The sequence below is a fragment of the Festucalex cinctus genome, chromosome 12 (assembly GCF_051991245.1).
Source record: "Festucalex cinctus isolate MCC-2025b chromosome 12, RoL_Fcin_1.0, whole genome shotgun sequence".
Classification (NCBI taxonomy): Eukaryota; Metazoa; Chordata; class Actinopteri; order Syngnathiformes; family Syngnathidae; genus Festucalex; species Festucalex cinctus.
The window spans coordinates 23,494,267-23,512,957 of record NC_135422.1 but is presented as its reverse complement, the minus strand read 5'-3'; the positions used below and the strand labels follow the sequence as shown (position 1 = coordinate 23,512,957).

The window sequence follows — 18,691 nt, the reverse complement described above, 5'->3', positions numbered from 1 at the left end:
GCCTACTATTGTGTTGTGTTCTGTCTGTGGTTATCATTGAAATTAAATTACATGAAGGCTACAAGTCCCAAGCAGGCACTGACACACTTGTACTGAAAATTATTTATTTACAGAAAGAGTTACCATCAACTTAGCAAAAGGACTCCAGGGTGAACCAAGGACAAAACAAACAAAATTTCTCACTGCTGGGAGAATAATAAAATTTTACCTAGTATTCATGGAATAAAAATACAATTGCTTACCATCACACAGAAACAAGAGAAAATAACAAACAAAAATGGCAGCTCACCCCTGCTTGCAGAAATGTGAGGCTGCCAGCTGGCTGGCTGGAAGGAGAGCGAGAGGAGGGGTTTTCCTTTTCCTCACAGGTGTGCTCTTAAAGAGCAAATCAACAACAAATCCACTTTTTTTGTTGATAAACTGTATCAACGGGTGTCTACTCATGCTGTCTACATGTTGTGGTCATTATTTTTGACATTTTATAGCATGTTTGCTGAATGCTTAAATTTGGGGCAGTCTTAATATTGCGGATTGGAAAATTCCTTGAATCCGTCGAAGGGGCCACAAATGTGGGAATCCCCGTTCCAGGATGTCGAGGTTTTCCCAGGCCAGCTGGGAGATAGTCACACCCAGCGTTCTCTTCACAGGTGTGCTCGTAGCCCGTAGGCAGTATTGTGACCCGTTACTGCCTACAGGTTTATAGGGGTTGAGCCTCGGATGCCACCACTCAGGGCCTTAAAGCAGACACTTGGCTGCTCTTTAATGTTGGAGGGGCTCAGGCTCTGCTACCTTTTATTTGAATCTCTCTAGAGAGAGTCTTCTTCCATACACTGAACTGAAAAAAGTTTCTCACTTGTGTGTGTTTTTGTATGCTTTACTAAATACCTTTCTAGAGAGAATGTTTTCCCGCATACTGAACAGGGAAATGGTTTCTCTTCTGTATGCGTTGTAATGTGTCTGTTCAAACATCCCTTTGTGGAAAGCCTTTTACCACAAACTGAGCAGGCAAAAGATTTCTCCCCAGTGTGAGTTATTCTGTGTGCTCTTAGATTTCCAATTCTAGAGAATCTTTTCCCACAAACTGAGCAGACAAAAGGTTTCTCTTCAGTGTGAGTAATGGTGTGTGCTTGTAAGTGTGACTTTGCATGGAATGTTTTACCACAAACTGAACAGGCAAAAGGTTTCTCTCCAGTGTGTGTTCTTGTGTGTGTTCTTAAGTTTCCCTTTTCAGAGAAGCTTTTCCCACAAACTGAACAGGCAAAAGGTTTCTCCCCAGTGTGTGTTCTTTTGTGTGATATTAAACTTCCCTTGTCAAAGAAGCCTTTTCCACAAATTGAGCACACCAAAGGTTTATCTCCAGTGTGTGTTTGTTGGTGTCTTTTGGAAGCTTCCTGTGAAAAGAATCTTTTGTCACAAACTGAGCAGGCAAAAAGTTTCTCCCCAGTGTGCGTTCTTGTGTGCATTTCTAAACTTGTCTTCACAGTGAATCCTTTACCACAAACTGAGCAGGCAAAAGGTTTCTGCTCAGCATGCGTACGTTTGTGTCTTTTCAAATTTCCTCGAGTAGACAATATTTTGCCACAAACTGAGCAAGAAAAAGGTTTTTCCCCTATGTGCAACCTCATGTGTGCTTTCAAGCCATACTTTGATCCCAGATTTTTCCCACACTCTGAACAGTCCCAGTGTCTTTTGTTAGTCTGAGATGCCATTTCACTTTCAGAGTGTTCGTCATCAAAAGAAGAATGTGGCGTTATGTCATCACTGTCTGATAGCGGAGCTAAGAGGCCATCTGCTTGGGATCCTCCACAGTGGTCTCTATCACAATCGGTTGTCATGTGCTGATTTGAGCTACGGTTTGGTGGCTCACCCGCTCTGTTCTCATAACTTTGTTCTTTACCATCATCTTCTTTCTTCAAAGGGAAACCAGTCAACGGCAACTTGGCGGTATCAGTCAACTCAACTTCCGTTTTGATGTGTAGAGTCTCTAGCACATCCTCCTCTCTACTGTGGTGAGACTCTTGCTCCTCCTCTTCCTCTTTAACATGAGATGACAGTGACTCCTGTTGCTCAGAAGGAAGATGCTTTTCACTTTCCTCTGCAAGACAGAAGAACATTTGATTTGGTAAAGTCTTACACTGTGACTTTGATGTTGTGTATTATTAATCATACATTTCTACATGAGGGCAGATTGTTGGTATCCCTCTGTTAATGAAAGCCAAAAAATACTGACCTTGCTCTTCATCATCTTGACTCTTCACAATGATACCAAAGAATGGAAACTTGGTGATATCAGCCTCCTCCTCTTCCTCTTTGATGGGTGAGCTCTCAGGCTTCTCATCCTCAATCACGTGAGGCGGCTTTGACTCCTGCTGCTCACGATGAAGATCTGCAGTACAACAGAAAACAAAAAGGTGGTTTGGTCAAGTCCAACTTTGTGCATTCAAGCTTGTGTTGGGACTTTGACGTTGTTTATACAAATGTAGCAGTATCACTCGGGAACATTAACGTGTGCTCTCAAATAGTTTCATTGTGTTGCTATGGCACTGTATGCATGTTGGTTACATAAAGTGCTCCTCTCATTCTGTTTTGCTTTGTATAAAAGTTCTTACTTCCACAACACTGTCTGAGAAACATGTTGTGTGTACCGTAGTTATTGCTCTGCGATTATAGCCATATGTAGTCTGGGCGTGATGGTGTTAGAAATGTGATGGTTCTAAAAATCCAGTAAATCAAATTCAAACGCTGATTGCACAACTTGTTTGCTTTCATTGAGGAGTAGGGAAACCCGAAACGTTATTGTTATCAGAGTATTAAATCGGAGGATCTTCTAAAAATAAAAATAAAGCTTCAAAACTGTTTCACCTCCTGTCACGTAATGTGTAATAAGTTTGCTGGCAAAAATGACGACAATAACTTATTGTAAAAGGTTTTCCAATACAATTACAATCAAACTTGACAGTGCCCGAAATAAGCAAGTCTCGGAAAAGAAAGCATCGACTAAACAAGTAGTGTAAGTAGTGTACAAACCGCTTGGCTGTTTGAAACCAGCGTCCAGTCGTTGACTTTGTCGCTCCTTCTTCTCTTTAGTTCGGTAAAGTTCATCCTCGTATTCGTTTTTCAAACGTTTTGCACACATAATCACAACACTTTGATCTTTGCGATACGTGGAAAACCCACAGTAGCTCTTTGTGAGCAACTAGCAAAATAAGCTAAGCTAGGTCGAAAAGCTTCCACGTACACCGAAACGAATTTAGCCGAACACGGAGATTTAATTAATGCCGTTTTACTCCAATAAATTCGCACTATATCAAGGTTTCAGTACGTTCGGCTATTCGGGAAGAATGATTCTTGTCGGGTTTGGCTACCGAAACGTGTTTTGTTTTTTGTTTTTTTTCTCAGCAAAAGTAGTACGGCAACGCAACTAGGACAAACTACATGCCACTGCTCAAACAGAACGCAAACGTATCCGGAACTCACCCGGGATTGACCGCAGTGTGCGTTATTGTATGCGTTTTTAAGTGTGCCTTTACATGGACTCTTTTATCATAAAGTGAACAGGCAAAAGGTTTCTCTCCAGTGTGTGTTCCTTACAATTGGTACTGTTCTGCACCTCTCAGGTGTGTCCAGTGAATTATATGAAGTCCCAAGCAGCCAACGACACACTTGTGCACTGAAAATGATTTATTCACAAAAAAGTTTTGCCATGAATTATTATCTTAGCAAAAGGACTTATGGAAAAACCAACCCCAAAACAACAAACACAACATTTCTCGCTTTGAAAATAATCCAAATTAATCTAAGTATTACTTTAACAAAAATACAATTGCTTACTTTCCTCGCTAACAGAAACAAGACAAAAATCCCCCTCTTCACAGGTGTGCTCTTAAAGGGGTCGAACCTCTGATGCCACCAATCAGTTATACCGATTAAGCTACAGCATTGGCTGCTCTTTAATGTTGGAGGGGCTCAGGCTCCTGTTGCTCAAGACACAGCTCATCCAGTCCTGATCCTGAACTCAAGTTGCACAATGAACCAGTAAATGTTTTCTCTCCGGTGTGCATTTTGGTATGCCTTTTTAAATACCTTTCTACAGAGAATTTTTTCCCACATACTGAACAAGAAAATAGTTTCTTTCCTGTGTGTGTTTTTGTATGCTTTATTAAATATCTCTCAAAAGAGAAGCTTTTTCCACAAACTGAACAGGGAAAAGGTTTCTCTTCTGTGTGTGTTGTAATGTGTCTGTTCAAACATCCCTTCGTAGAAAGTCTTTTACCACAAACTGAGCAGGCAAAAGCTTTCTCCCCAGTGTGAGTTATTGTGTGTATTTTTAAATTTCCAATTCTAGAGAATCTTTTACCACAAATTGTGCAGACAAAAGGTTTCTCCTCAGTGTGAGTTATTGTGTGCGTTTTTAGGTGTGCCTTTACATGGAATCTTTTATCGCAAAGTGAACAGGCAAAAGGTTTCTCTCCAGTATGTGTTCTTGTGTGTGTTATTAAACGTTCCTTTATAAAGAAGCCTTTACCACAAACTGAACAGACAAAAGGTTTCTCCCCACTGTGTGTTCGTTTGTGTCTTTTTAAAGTTTGTTGCGTATAGAACATTTTATCACAAACTGAGCAGGCAAAAGGTTTCTCCCCAGTGTGTTTTCTAATGTGCATTTCTAAACTTGTCTTTCTAGTGACTCTTTTACCACAAACTGAGCAGGCAAAAGGTTTCTGCCCAGTGTGCGTACTTTTGTGTCTTTTCAAATTGCCTCGTGTAGAGAATTTTTTGCCACAAACTGAGCAGGAAAAAGGTTTTTCCCCCATGTGCAACTTCATGTGTCCTTTCAAGCCATACTTTGAAGCCAAAGTTTTCCCACACTGAGAACATTCCCAGTTTCTTTCGTCAGTTTGACATGCCATTTCACCTTTCGAGTGTTCATCATCATCATCATCATCATCATCATCATCATCATCATCATCAGTGTAAGAAGAGTGTGACGTTATGTCATCACTGTCTGACAGTGGAGTTAAGAGCTCTGCTTGAGATCCCCCATTACATTCTGTTGTCATGTGCTGATTTGAGCTGCAGTTTGGAGAATCACCCTCTCTGTTCACATCACTTTGTCCTTTATCTTCATCTTCATTCTTCAAAGGGAAACCATTCGATGGCAACTTGGTGATATCAGCCAGCTCCACTTCCTTTTTAATGTGTGGAGTCCCTTGCACTTCCTCCTCTTTACTGTGTTGGGGATCTGGCTCCTCTTCCTCTCTTATGTGGGGGGAGGCTTCCGCCTCCTCTTTAACGTGAGGTGACTGTGGCCCCTGTTGCTCAGGAGGAAGATACTTTTCACTGATCTCTGCAGGACATCGGAAGAAGGGGGGAAAAAAGCTGTTTGATTTTTACTGGTTATTCTAATTAATTTATAAGCAGTAGAGATAATGGATGTATGGTCTGAAAATGTTCTTGAATGGAATGGAACAGTAACAACTGACCTTGGTCTTCATCATCTTCACTCTTCACAATGACAGTAATTAATGGAAACTTGGTGATATCAGCCTCCTCCTCCTCTTCCTGTTTGATGTGGTGGGGCGGCTTTGCCTCCTGCTGCTCACGATGAAGATCACTGACATCTGCAGGACAAAAGAAGACAAAAGTATGTGGCTTAGTCAGTGTCATTGGTGAAAACATTTTTAGCAATGTCTCTTAGAAACATTCGTAATTATTAAGTCCAAGTACTGCTTTGTGGTGTTAATAATTTTAAATTGAAAGTAAATAACATTATTCATGTAAATGTATCTGTCTTAACATAGTTCCCGGATGTAATTGAAGGTACTTGCTAAACAATGATCGTAGGAAGTAAACAAACCTGCTCTGTGTAATGTACCTCGAAGCTGCTTGAAAATAGCGTCTAGTAGTTGACGTTGTCTCTCGTTGTCCTCTTTTGTTCCAGAAAATTCTTCCACGTTCTCCGTTATCCTTCTTTCAGACATTTTTATACGATACTTTACACACACTCTTGGTGTCTGCTGAGCAATGTGTTGCTCACAAACGCGTCTCTTTGTTAGCGGCTAGCAAGCTAAGCTAGGCTAGCTCGTGAAGCTTCAACGTGCACAGAGACGAGTTTATCTGCACACGAAGATTTGATCAGTGTTCTTTACAAACAGTAAACTTGTAATGACACGTACTGCATCGATGACTTAGTAAGATCAGCGCTAATTCAGGATACATATTTTTTTAATGAATGAATGATGGGATTTGGAGGAGAAACAAAAACGTTTGCGCAAGTACTTCTGCTGCAGAAGTTGTACGGCAAGACCATTTGGACAAACTACTGATTTTCTCCGCAGTGTATCTTCTCATAAGTTGAGGAAATAACTGTCTGGGAGGCTCTAAGTCTAAAATAAAGCAGTCGTATCTCCTTCACCCGTCACATTGACATCAGCAAAAGACACTTGCAGTGTTCAACGTCACCTTCATAATTATCATCATCATCATCATCATCACTTTTCACAATGTTTGTCAATGGAAACTCGGTGATATCCTCTTCTTTAATGGGAGGCGAGTCTGGCTCCTGCTGGTCAGGTTGAAGATATTCACTGATGCCTGCAGGCACATGTGTCAAGATCCGGTCTTCGAGGGCCTGATTCTTGCATGTTTTCGAGGTTTCAATTCTCCAACATACCTGATTCAATGAGGATTATTATCAGGCTCCTGCAGAGTTTGCTGATGATCATAAACATGAATCAGCTGTTTTTAATGTGGAAAATCAATTGTATTTCAATTCGGTGGTAAATACGATTCAAAGCGCGACTCCAAAGACTTGTTTTTACAAGACCCGCCTGAACATATTCAGTGACGTCATTCGCCCATAACCAACCACGCTTGGGTACAAACTCAAATTACTTCCTGGATTTCGCGAGTTATCCTCCGAAATCTGGGAATCCTCGTCTCCATCAGTACACTTCACTAAGTATTGTACAGTGCGAGACGTCACAGTTTCTCTAGTGTAAAAGATAGTTTGATTTTTTATTTTTTTTATTTTTATTCGCTGTGCCTTGGTAAACTCGCCGAGCTACAGGTTAAAGCTTGTCGAGCTTAGCCTGTTAGCAACTAACAAAGAGACGGTGTTTGTTATCAACACGTCGGTAAGCAGCGATCAACTGTGAGTGTAAAGTGTTCTGAATGTCAAATGGAAATGTGTGAAAAAAGTACGAAAGAATATAAGGAGGAACTTTCTGGAACAAAAGAGTGGGACGAGCGACAATGTTTACTGGACGCTGTTTTCAAGAAGCATCAAGAGGAACCATACAGAGCAGGTTTGTTCATTTCTTAATCTTATTTGTTCACTTATTACTTATGCGTTCATTTGTAATTAAAACCTCATTTGTGAAATCGAACATCTGGGGACTGAATGACGTCACTGGGTTGACAGCGGCTGTGTTGGGAATCAGTCACTCAATCAATACCAATTTTTATAGACTAAAAATCACTAAAAGGGTGACTCATAATTGTGACAGTCTATCACGCTTCACATAATTGTTGTTGTTGTTGTTTTTGTTTTTTTAGCATTTCCTTACACAATCTCCATAATGGTTGGGTATGAGTGAATCACTGAACACAGTGGGACAATTGATATATTTTCACATCCGGTTGGGTCACAGGTCCCAATCCATCAACTTTCAGAGTAAAAATGAAGTCACCTGCCTCAGCCGAAGCCAAAGCCTCAGCTACCTTGGTGGTTTAGAATGACAAATTAGTATAATTTTGACAATACCTGTATCTGTCACTTTAGGGGCCGTTTTAAAGGAATGGTCCTTTCTTGCATTGTAACATGGCCCAAACATGGCTGCCACATTCCACAATAAAAAAGGATTTTCCAAAGCGCTGCCAAGCTTGATTGACATGTGGGGGGTTCCCTGCGTGTTTGTGATGAATCACTGAGATTACATTTACATGAATACCATCATTTACAATTTTACACTTGATAGATGTTATATTATAAAGATGCTAATGACCTTGCTGATTTTTGTACTTCCAATCACAGAAATGTGCTTATTGAACCTCATGATTCTACATGTTTCTGATAAACATGAACTAATACATGTATAAACAATAACGCACAACACCAAAGTCACCACATTAGAATTGACAGAGCAAGTTTTTGACTTAAGTCAACCCATTTGTATGTTTATTTGTCTCCTGCAGACACCAGTGAAGAATATCTTCGTTTTGAGATGCAGGAGCCAGAAGCCCCTTGTGTTAAAGAGGAAGAGGAGGAGGCTGATATCACCAAGTTTCCCTTGACTGTCATTGTGAAGAGTGAGGATGATGATGATGTTGAAGGTGATGGAGACAACTGTGGAGGATCCCAAGCAGACAGCCTCCTAGCTCCACTGTCAGGAAGTGATGACATGACGTCACACTCTCCTGACACTGACGATGAGGATGGCGATGGAACACGTCACACGGGCAAGAAACAAGAGAATTGCATGCAGTGTGGGAAAACATTTAGCTCAAAATGGAATTTGAAGGTTCACCTTCGAAGTCATAAAGGAGAGAAACCGTTCACCTGTTCAGATTGCGGTAAAAGATTTGCTAGTAAGGGAAATTTGAACGCGCACACAAGAATACACAATGGAGAAAAACCTTTTTCCTGCTCAGTTTGTGGCCTGAGAGTAACTCAAAAGAGTGGTTTAACAACTCACATGAGAATACACACTGGGGAGAAACCTTTTACCTGCTCACTATGTGGCAAAAGCTTCTCGATAAAGGGTCATTTAAGAAGACACACCAGAACACACACTGGAGAGAGGCCCTTTGCTTGCTTAGTTTGTGGTAAAAGATTCTCTATAAAAGGACATTTACGAACGCACACAAGTATACACACTGGTGAAAAACCTTTTTCCTGCTCGATCTGCACCTTCAGTTTCAGTGAACGTTCAAAATTGGTCAAACACATGAGAACGCACTCTGGAGAAAAACCTTTTTGCTGTTTAGTTTGTAGTAAAAGATTCTCGGCAAAGACAAGTTTAGTGCGACACAAAAGAACACACAGTGGAGAGAACACTGTTGCCTGCTCAGTCTGCAACATGACTTTTAGTGATCGTTCTGGATTGACTGAGCACAAGAGGACACACACCGGAGAGAAGCACTTTTGCTGCTCTGTATGTGGTAAAAGATTCACTCAAAGAGTACACTTGACATCACATACAAGAATACACACTGGTGAGAAGCCATTCAGTTGCAGTGTGTGTGAGAAAAGATTTACTCGTAAGGATCAGGTTAAGAGACACAAGTGTTCTGGCGAGAAGAGCAGCAGTCAATGAAGCTTTAAAGAAGCGGATGAAACAAAGTGTATGTGTAATTGTGAATAAAATGCTATATTAAATTGAGTTGATTTATTTGGTTAAGATTTGGTTCAATTAGTGGAGCACAGAGTTCAAAGCAAGCATGGTGAAGCAGCGTTTAGCTGTCACGCTGCACACAACTGGAATAAGCATCCAAAAGAATTGAAGTCAGCGCAAAGTGTAAATGCTTTTAAATCCTGGTTAAAAACTATGCTCCCACCCCCATATGATTAAGAGAAGCATTATTAAAATAAAATTTTCCAAAATTATTTTCGTAAGATACTTCTTACTTTGCTTTTACATGTCTTTTACTCTTTATAAATGTTGTTCATGCCATTTTAACAATGTAAAGCACATAAGTTGTGTATGAAATGCCCTATATAAATAAAGCTGTGCCTTGCCTATTAAATATATTAAATATTATTTCAAAGGTCAGTCAAAATTCACACAGCCCACCTTTATCATTTATTAGTCCTTTGTTAACTTTATTTCTGGTACAGTATTCAAGTCACGTTCTAAGGTTCGGGATTCGAATCCGTGCTTATTTAGAGATTGAATGTTGCAATTTTGCCTGCCTAGTGCGTGGGTTTCTTCTTCTTCCGGATGTTACAGTGAATTTGCTGTACTACTTCCGCCGCAGATTTACTTCCGTTTGTGTAACTTAACGAGCTTCGCTATTTTTTCATTTTCTTAAATTAGTACTGGACTACTGAATCCTTGACAGAGAACATTGCATTACGACTTCAATGGCATTTTCGTTTCTGGAAAAACGCGTCTCGGTGACGTTGAATATTCTCGAGCTTGCTTAGCTTAGCTTGCTAGCCGCTAAAAAGAGACGCGGTTGTAATCGACATATCGTTAAGCAGAGATCAATTGTGAGTGTCAAGTCTTGTGATTATCGTGTGATAATGTGTGCAAAACGTGTGAAAGAGGAGGACGAAATTGGTGCAACAGAAGAGGACAACGATCCACAATGCCAACAGGACGCTGTTTTCAAGAAGCTTCAAGATGTGTTGAACAGAGCAGGTTTGTTCTGAATCGATTGGGAGGTAAAGATCGGGCTAAACTATTTAGCATGCAGCCGACTTTGTACTTGTGGTTATTGAATTGATTATCTACCGTCTTGAAATTGTATGCAGCTGCGAAACACTTTGAACTACCTTACATACAAATTGTACTCTAAAAAACAAAACAAAAACACGCCACGCTACGTTTGTCTTGTGATTTGCAGACATCAGTGAAGGAGATCGTCATTCTAAGCAGCAGGAGTGGAGCTCCAGGGTGGAGCAGCAAGAGACAGAGCCTCCCCACATTAAAGAGGAAGACGAGGAGGCTGATATCAACGAGTTGCCTTTCACTTGTGTCATCGTCAAGATTGAAGATGAGTACAAAAACGAGTGTGATGAAGACCAATGTGGAGGATCACAAGCAGACAACCTCTCGGCTCCACTTTCAGATAGTGACAACACAACCTCACACTCTTCTGACACTGAAGATGATGAACACTCAAAAGGTGATATAACATGTCACGCTGACGAACAATGGGTGAAATGTTCTCAGTATGACAAAACTTTTCCCAACAAGTCATCGTTGAAAATACACATGGGAACACACCCTGGGGAGAAACAATTAAGTTACTCAGAATGTGGCAAAAGACAGAAGGCAGAAAGTAAACCTTTTGCCTGCTCATTCTGCCCATTAAGTTTCCGGAGGCGTTGCAATTTAATTACACACACAAGAACGCACACCGGAGAGAAACCTTTTGCCTGCCTAATTTGTGCAAAAAGATTTGCACGTAAGGGACCCTTGATTGTTCACATAAGAACGCACACGGGCGAGAAACCTTTTGCCTGCTCATTATGTAGTAAAAGATTTGCTCGTAAGGCACATTTGAACATACACACAAGAACGCACACAGGAGAGAAACCTTTTGCCTGCTCGGTCTGCAACTTAAATTTCAGTGAACGTTCTGGATTGGTGCTGCACATGAGGACACACACTGGGGAGAAGCCATATTCTTGCTCCGTTTGTGGTAAAAGATTTGCTCAAAGTCGCAATTTGACAACACACAAAAGAACCCACACTGGGGAGAAGCCGTTTAGTTGCAGTGTGTGTGATGAACAGTTCTCTTATAAGTACCAGATGAACAAACATAAATGTGCTGGTGAGAAGAGCAGCAGTCAATAAAGCTGCAAGATTGTAAATAGTCTGCATTTATTTATTTATTTTTAACAGAAAATGTAGTGTGTCTATGGCAATATGGAAAAGTGCACAATGATCATATTTACCTTTCGGCATTTGTGTATTTTTTTTCTTCTTTTTTACAGCCTATCCTATCTGTGTGGTTTATTTATTTTTTATTATTTTTATTTTTTATTTTTTAACACCTGTTTGCCGTTTCGTGCTCAGGTCAAAGCAATAAAAACACAAGTGGTGCTTTTTCTTTTTTTTTTCCCAAGGTGCCATATGGAACCAAATTAAGTAGCTTCATTTAGACTACAGTAGTGCTTTGCTACCGCCTTGTGGCATCTGTTGGTAAGTACAAATTAAGGGGGTGTAAATTACAGAGGGTTCACTCAATGTATACTTAAATCTGAATAAAATGCAAGTCATCAAAAATAATTAATCAAATTTGTAATATGTGTTTCTTCTTCTTAACTAAGTCACATTAGTTCCGGTTTATGTTTCAATTTTAACCATGATAAAAGTTTAACCAGTTATTTTTAATGACTAAAGGTCTTGCCTGTTGATTCAGTTCAGTTACAATGTGATCAGAGTATGCATTGCTTGAGGGGCCACTTGTGTTTGTTAATGTAATATGCAACATAAAAATATAAAAAGGAAATGTGTTTACATGGTCTCTTGGGTTCTGCACACGTTTGTTTTGGCGGTTGGTAAAGCAGGTAGTTAATGTTCTCAGACCTTGCCATGGTACCTTCCTTTTGTGAACACAAAAAGCATACAATGTATAGAAAATATATTTTGTAGTGTCGATGTACATGCACATGCTTATAAACAGTGCACGTGTCTGGGGTACACTTCTCCAAATAAGAGGCTTAGCATGCTTGCTTCAAGCTGTTTATTTTTCACTCCCAGCCTGAGGTTAACTGTAAAACTGACACATAAAACTTGAGAATGAAACATTGTATAGGTAAGCATCAAAATATTTCGCAAACTAGATTTGTCTAATGACGTCTGCTTGCTTTGTGCTAACATGTTATAGAAAATGCCTTATATGGGTCAACAGAAAAAAAACAGCAGTATCACTTTCAACAACCACAAATTAAACATTGTTTATTAAAACACCAAAATGTTCAACAAAACCACACAGTAGTTTCCTTACAGGCAAATATTCTGTTTTGGGGTCTGTCTGATGCTTCTTTGTCTCAAGGTCAGTGCTGCCCCGTATATTGTGGCACAAACCATAACTACACTGAAGGCTCGCTACTCCAAATTCAGACTTGCCTGCACTGTTAACAAAATTTAAAAAAGAAAGAAAGAAAGAAAGAAAGAAAGAAAGAAAGAAAGAAAGAAAGAAAGAAAAATAATCGCTTGCTTAAAAAGTATTGGGATGTGAAAGGTGAATCACAATTGTAGTTGGCTGTATTGGGGCGGCAGTGGCTCACCTTTGTTGGGGGGGGGAGATGGGGTTATATATATATATATATATATATATATATATGTATGACAGTACATTGCAGCATGTCTAAAATAGGTTTGGAGCTGCACAAGTTTGAATCCCAGTGCAGGCAAGAATCTAAAAATGCAAGTAGTAGATGGAAAGATTGTGATCATCTTCTATGTACTATGTGTAACACAAAATATACTGCAAGTAGAATTTCCCATTGAGGGATGATAATAACGAGGAATATTATTTCTTTTGTGACAAAACATTTAGGAATGGATGTAGTCTCTCGTTGATTGCTAGATCATAGAGGTGAAGTTAAGACAACAATTATTGATGGCACTCAATTTTAAAAAAAAAGTAAAATGAGACATTTTGTGAGAAAGTCATCATACTTCATATTTGACTTAATGTCCTGCAGCTTCACTAACCGCTGCTCTTCTCACCAGCACACGCGTGTTTGTTCATCTCCGACTTAAGAGAGAATTTTTCATCACACACGCTGCAACTAAATGCTTTCTCACCACAGTGTCTTCTTCTGTGTCTTACCAAATTGACATGTAGAGAGAAACTTTTACCACAAACTGAGCAGGAATAGGGTTTTTCCCCAGTGTGCGTTCTCATGTGTGGGCCCAATGATGACCGTTGACTGAAGCTTACGTTGCAGAATGAACAGGCAAAGGGTTTCTCTCCAGTGTGTGTTCTTATGTGTGATCTTAAATGTCCCTTCTGCGTGAACCCTTTACCACAAACCGAACAGGCAAATGGTCTCTCTCCGGTGTGTATTCGTACATGTATTCTTAAATCTCCCTTTATCCGGAATCTTTTACCGCAAACTGAACAGACAAAAGGTTTTTCTCCGGTGTGTGTAGTAATGTGTCTTTTCAATGATGACTTGTTGAAAAAAGTGTTGTCACACTGAGAACATTTCACACGTTTGTTGACAGTGTGGCCTGTCATATCACCTTTTGAGTGTTCATCATCAGCATCAGTGCCAGAAGATTGTGACGTTACTTCCTCACCATCTGACAGTGGAGCTAAGAGGCCATCTGGCTGTGATCCTCCACGGTGCTCTTCGTCACCTTCTATTGCCATGTGTTGACTTGAGCTGCTGGTTGGAGGCTCATGCTGATCTTCTCCAGCTTCACTCTTCAAAGGGACGCCAGTAAATGTGAACTTGAAGATATCAGTCTCCTCCTCCTCTTCCACTTTAATCTGGAGAATCTCTGGATCGTCATCTTCTTTAATTTGAGCAAGTGCTGGCACATTTTCTTTTTTATTGTGAGGAGACTCGGGCTGCTCAGCATGATTTTCTTCACTGACATCTGCAGGACACAAGGATACAAACACGTAGTTTGGTAGTCAAGCTTTGCTCAGTCAAGTCTCATGTTACAACTCAGATTACGTAGCTATTTATGTGACGCCATACAGTGCCCGGATGTTCGGCTTCAAGACATAAATATTGCTCTGCATAGGAAGTACAGTATTTGCTAAACATTTAAGAGCGGGAAGTAGACAAACCTGGTTTGTGTGGCTCATCGTGAAGCATAGGATTAGCTTTAGCGTTCAGGAGTCCAGTTGACGTTGTTGCTCGCTCTCCTCTTTTGTCCGAGAAATTTCCTCCTCGTACTCTTCTTCTTTCACACATTTCCACGAGCCTGTCCCAACAGTTTACGCTTTCACTTGATCACTGCTTGCACTGATGTGTTGAACTTGATAAGCAACGCGTTTCTTTGTTAGCAGCTAGCAAGCAAAGTCAAGCTAGGCTAAACTTGCTTCAGAACGAGTTTATCCGGACACGAAGATTTTTTAATGATCTATTAGTTTGGCCAACAGTGTGGACGCAGGGGAAGAATTATCAATCGAGCTGAATATAGTTTGAAGTTGGATATTCGCGACACATTCGAGCGGGTTTAGGCTCCGGGAGCTCTTGTTTATATGACCACGGTATGAGGTATACGTCAAAACAATATCCGGTTTTCAAAATAAAAGATCTGTCATTCACAGGCAACTGAAAATATGCCTCATTATTCAGCACATTTGGCCATATTGAATGGAAGAATATGAAATGTGTGTCGACCAGTCAGCATCGTACTGTCATATTGCAATGAAAAGTAGTCGTATCTCCAATGGAAGGTACAGCACTATCATTCCAGACGGATCTTGAGTAACCATCAACTTTCCAGGGGTCTAAATGGTCCAAATAAGAGACTCAATTCGTAGGCCACATTATCCCCAATTTGATCCAAATTGGGTCGAACCAGTATATTTGTTGCAACTCTAATCTTTTTTTTTTTTTTTAATCAATGTTTTGGGGCAAAAAATACAAATACTTTAGAAAAATATTCACATTTATTATTTTGTTGAAAATCATGAGACATCTAAAATTCCTTAACAAAAATGAGTGCAGCTTCAACAAGATTATGATTCAGTCTTTTCATTTACACTTGTGAAACTTTCAGATCACAGTGGCTCTCTGCTTATAAGATGATGTATGTTCCTTTTATTAAACAACTTCTGATTTATAAATCATCTTAAATTTTCCTAGAGCTCCACAGACATTTGGAAATGACAACTTCAATTAGCTTTCAGAATTTCTCCATGTTTGATCAATGATATATTCCACTGTCTAAAGATAATCACATATACCACAAATGAATGGTTAACACCAGCATTTGCTCTTGTGTGAGTAGTTACATGTGCATTTCTAGTGAATCTTTGACCACAAACTGAGTAGGCAAAATTTATTCACGAGTGTGTTTTTTTGTGCGTTGTTAAATTTGATTTTCTAGAGAATCCTTGACCGCAAACTGAGCAGGCAAAAGGTTTCTCTCCAGTGTGTATTCTTGTGTGTGATGTTAAACGTGTCTTTAAAGAAAATCTTTTATCACAAACTGAGCAGGCAAAAGGTTTCTCTCCAGTGTGTGTTCCTGTATGTATCATTAAACCTGACTTTCCAGAAAACCTTTTACCACAAATGGGACAGGCAAAAGGTTTTTCTCCAGTATGTGTTCTTGTGTGTATCATTAAACCTGACTTTCCAGAGACTCTTTTACCACAAATGGGGCAGGCAAAAGGTTTTTCTCCGGTGTGTGTTCTTGTGTGTATCCTTAAATCTCCCTTCTGAGTGAATCTTTTATCACAAACTAAGCAGGCAAATGGTTTTTCTCCGATGTGTGTTCTTGCATGTCTATTTAAACTTGCCTGTCTGGAGAATCTTTTACCACAAACTGAGCAGATAAAAGCATTTTCTTCACAGTGTGTTCTACTGTGAATTATTAAATCTCCATTCTGAATGAATATTTGACCACAAACTGAGCATGTAAAATATTTCTCTCCATGTCTTCTTGAGTGCCTCGTTAAATTTGTCTTTAAAGAGAATCTCTGGTCACAAATGGAACAAGCAAACGGTTTATCTCCAGTGTGTGTTTTTGTGTGTCTTGTTAAATGTGTCTTTGTTGAGAATCGTTTCCCACAGTCTGAGCAGGAAAAAGGTTTTTCTCCTGTGTGTGTCCTTGTGTGTGTTGTTAAATTAGTCTTTAAAGAGAATCTTTTACCACAAAGTAAGCAGGTAAAAGGTTTTTCTCCAGTGTGCGTTCTTGTGTGTGTTTTCAACAAGGACTTTTTGCGAAAGGTTTTGTCACAGTGAGAACACTGAACACGTTTGCTGTCAGTGCAACATGTCATATCACCTTTGCGGTGTGTGTCATCACCACCATTAGAAGCATGGAATGTTATGTTGTCATCATTATCTGAGAGTGGAGTTAAGAGGCCATCTGATTGTGATCCTCCACAATGCTCTCCATCGCCTTCTTCAACCTTGACAATGATGTATGGTGATGGAAACTTGGTGATACTGTCGTCCTGCTCTTCCTCTTTCGTACAAGAGGATTCGAGTGACCCTCCCTTTTTGGTATGAGCAAGCTCTGGCTCCTCCTCTTCAATGTGGGGGAACCCAGGATGAAGATCTCCTTCACTGAAGTCTGTAGGACACAAAAAGACAAACAAGTCTCATGTTGGCTCTCAGCTGGGTTATCTTGCGAGTTCTGGTATCCACGTTCGATTGATACGTTTGGTCGAAGCCTGTGTTTAATTTGGAATTGCTGCCTAATTTTTCAGCCATTTATTAAATCCATGGTTGTGTAAAATATGAGACAGCGATTCGGAACTGGCCTGTGGAAGAATAGAAAGGTATTGATCAATCTATTCATTATTAAGAATGTAAAAATAAACAAACCGTGTCTTCAAAATGGTTATATTTATCAATAATATTCATTTAAGTGCTCCATTTTGCCATTAAAATAAAAATTAAAGAATTAACAGTTAATATGTTAGGTAACAAAATACTTCATTTTACATGGAAAAAAAAAAAGTTATTGAATCAGGTGACCAGTATAATGACGAAGTTAATTTTAAAATCCAGTAATCAGTAAATCCAAGTTATTTTGTCAAAGTATGGCAACATTGCATGTTCGTCAGACGAACACAGGGACACCAGTGACTAAAAAAATGTATGAATAAAAAGTGAACAAACCTCCTCTGCTTTGACGTTCCTTTGTCTGCGATATGTCCTCCTCGAACTCTTCGTCTTTAACAGTCTTTGCACACATTTTCACACATTAGACGCATCACTTTACACTCACAGATGATCTCTGCTGAGCGATGTGTTGCTCCAAAAGTGTCTCACGCTCTTTGTTAGCGGTTAGCAAGCAAAGCTAAGGTAGCTCGGGAAGCTTTAACGTGCATCCAGTAAAGTATATTCGGACACGAATGATGTCTTAGGACATTAGTGACGGATGCTTCAGTCCTTTCAGTAATTCTGAAATAATTATTTACCGAGGTGGTGTGGTTGCAAAAACCGTAAGGAGAAGATGGGCTGAGCTAACCGGACGGTCTACGGAAACACCACGTGGACAAACATCTGTTATTATTTCATAAATTTTCCTGCTTCGTATAGTACATGCTTAAAAAAATAAATAAAAATACTACTAACAACATTGTGGAATTGTATCGATGACTACGAAGCCTCTCTGGTGCCAGGGTGTTATATTTATTTATTTTCCCTTTTTCTTTTTTTTTTGCTAATCTGTTCCCACAGTAAATGAATTATATATAAAACTTAATTTCGTTAATGAAAGTAAAAAAAAGGATGTAGTTGTCCTATAAATTTACACTTGTGTATGTGGAATTTCGCCAATATGATAAATTAATCAGAACCACATGCTACACTTCTTTAATCTTATTTGTAGTAAAATAATAATAAGAATAATAATAATAATTGAAAAAAAACAATTTAGGCAAAAGTCAAACTTCCTTCCAAACATCAATACAATTATTTTTGACATGTTGTGAACTGGATGTACAATGAGAAGACTAAATGTGAAAACATTTGCTGGTTGCCAGGAATCAACAGCAAACTTATGGAGCTATCAGCTTGTAAATAAGCTATTGTAAAATTAGCACTGCTAGTCAATTGTTGATTATGAATAAAGATAATACATCGTTTGTAGCATTTGAATTGCACACCAATGTCAATTTCAGGGGGCAGCCATTTTGTCACTTTTTGACTGAAAATAATACAGTAATAATAAAAATAAATAAACAGTGCCTGACAGCTCAGCTAACAACCATTTTGGCTCACCAGATTTTTTGTTTTGTTTTTTAAGTCATGCGACCTTGGTAAACTGGATTACTGTCAAATTGGGCACTCTTTTTTTTTTTTGTGTGCTCA

General features: G+C 39.4%; 5 protein-coding genes across 8 annotated transcripts; 2 read left to right on the top strand and 3 right to left on the bottom strand.

Moving 5' to 3' along the window:
- Positions 1-138: 138 nt before the first annotated feature.
- LOC144032137 (uncharacterized) lies at positions 139-3,333 on the bottom strand. The gene is made up of 3 exons (XM_077539828.1): positions 3,028-3,333; positions 2,231-2,386; positions 139-2,095 (listed from the first exon to the last, which is right to left on the bottom strand). The coding sequence occupies exons 1-3, from the start codon at positions 3,134-3,136 to the stop codon at positions 807-809; spliced, it is 1,554 nt and encodes a 517-aa protein (XP_077395954.1). The 5' UTR covers positions 3,137-3,333; the 3' UTR covers positions 139-806.
- Positions 3,334-3,663: 330 nt separating this feature from the next.
- On the bottom strand, positions 3,664-6,515 carry LOC144032135 (uncharacterized). Its single transcript, XM_077539824.1, has 3 exons — positions 5,873-6,515; positions 5,481-5,618; positions 3,664-5,344 (listed from the first exon to the last, which is right to left on the bottom strand). Exons 1-3 carry the CDS (start codon positions 5,976-5,978, stop codon positions 3,951-3,953), a joined length of 1,638 nt encoding a protein of 545 aa, XP_077395950.1. The 5' UTR covers positions 5,979-6,515; the 3' UTR covers positions 3,664-3,950.
- Positions 5,576-9,376, top strand: LOC144032141 (uncharacterized). Of its 3 annotated transcripts, XM_077539834.1 has the most exons (3): positions 5,576-5,641; positions 7,198-7,304; positions 8,194-9,376. In XM_077539834.1, exon 3 carries the CDS (start codon positions 8,223-8,225, stop codon positions 9,312-9,314), a length of 1,092 nt encoding a protein of 363 aa, XP_077395960.1. In that variant the 5' UTR covers positions 5,576-5,641; positions 7,198-7,304; positions 8,194-8,222; the 3' UTR covers positions 9,315-9,376. The 3 variants fall into 3 exon arrangements, with proteins under 3 accessions (XP_077395960.1, XP_077395961.1, XP_077395958.1); XM_077539835.1 differs by lacking the exon at positions 7,198-7,304 and having other exon boundaries at positions 5,616-5,641; XM_077539832.1 differs by lacking the exon at positions 5,576-5,641 and having other exon boundaries at positions 6,916-7,304.
- On the bottom strand, positions 8,443-17,841 carry LOC144031843 (uncharacterized). Its single transcript, XM_077539314.1, has 4 exons — positions 17,495-17,841; positions 15,713-16,943; positions 14,482-14,636; positions 8,443-14,285 (listed from the first exon to the last, which is right to left on the bottom strand). The coding sequence occupies exons 1-4, from the start codon at positions 17,568-17,570 to the stop codon at positions 13,387-13,389; spliced, it is 2,361 nt and encodes a 786-aa protein (XP_077395440.1). The 5' UTR covers positions 17,571-17,841; the 3' UTR covers positions 8,443-13,386.
- LOC144032148 (uncharacterized) lies at positions 9,816-12,852 on the top strand. 2 transcript variants are annotated; one of them, XM_077539849.1, is made up of 2 exons: positions 9,816-10,384; positions 10,567-12,852. In XM_077539849.1, exons 1-2 carry the CDS (start codon positions 10,309-10,311, stop codon positions 11,520-11,522), a joined length of 1,032 nt encoding a protein of 343 aa, XP_077395975.1. In that variant the 5' UTR covers positions 9,816-10,308; the 3' UTR covers positions 11,523-12,852. The 2 variants fall into 2 exon arrangements, with proteins under 2 accessions (XP_077395975.1, XP_077395974.1); XM_077539848.1 differs by having other exon boundaries at positions 9,823-10,361.
- Positions 17,842-18,691: the final 850 nt, after the last annotated feature.

Bases quoted from the DNA above. Each gene is read 5' to 3' on its own strand.
- LOC144032137 (XM_077539828.1), bottom strand. From the start codon at position 3,136: ATGTGTGCAAAACGTTTGAAAAACGAATACGAGGATGAACTTTACCGA. The intron at 2,387-3,027 runs GTTTGTACACTA...GTTGTACTGCAG, and splicing joins TGGTTTCAAACAGCCAAGCG to ATCTTCATCGTGAGCAGCAG. The intron at 2,096-2,230 runs GTCAGTATTTTT...TCTGTCTTGCAG, and splicing joins TCAAGATGATGAAGAGCAAG to AGGAAAGTGAAAAGCATCTT.
- LOC144032135 (XM_077539824.1), bottom strand. From the start codon at position 5,978: ATGTCTGAAAGAAGGATAACGGAGAACGTGGAAGAATTTTCTGGAACA. The intron at 5,619-5,872 runs GTACATTACACA...TTTGTCCTGCAG, and splicing joins TATTTTCAAGCAGCTTCGAG to ATGTCAGTGATCTTCATCGT. The intron at 5,345-5,480 runs GTCAGTTGTTAC...GATGTCCTGCAG, and splicing joins TGAAGATGATGAAGACCAAG to AGATCAGTGAAAAGTATCTT.
- LOC144032141 (XM_077539832.1), top strand. From the start codon at position 7,178: ATGGAAATGTGTGAAAAAAGTACGAAAGAATATAAGGAGGAACTTTCT. The intron at 7,305-8,193 runs GTTTGTTCATTT...TGTCTCCTGCAG, and splicing joins AGAGGAACCATACAGAGCAG to ACACCAGTGAAGAATATCTT.
- LOC144032148 (XM_077539848.1), top strand. From the start codon at position 10,244: ATGTGTGCAAAACGTGTGAAAGAGGAGGACGAAATTGGTGCAACAGAA. The intron at 10,362-10,566 runs GTTTGTTCTGAA...TGTGATTTGCAG, and splicing joins AGATGTGTTGAACAGAGCAG to ACATCAGTGAAGGAGATCGT.
- LOC144031843 (XM_077539314.1), bottom strand. From the start codon at position 17,570: ATGTGTGCAAAGACTGTTAAAGACGAAGAGTTCGAGGAGGACATATCG. The intron at 14,637-15,712 runs GTGAATAAATTT...ATCAAGTGAAAG, and splicing joins ACGCACAAAAAAACACACTC to CGTAAACTGTTGGGACAGGC. The intron at 14,286-14,481 runs GTTTGTCTACTT...TGTGTCCTGCAG, and splicing joins CGATGAGCCACACAAACCAG to ATGTCAGTGAAGAAAATCAT.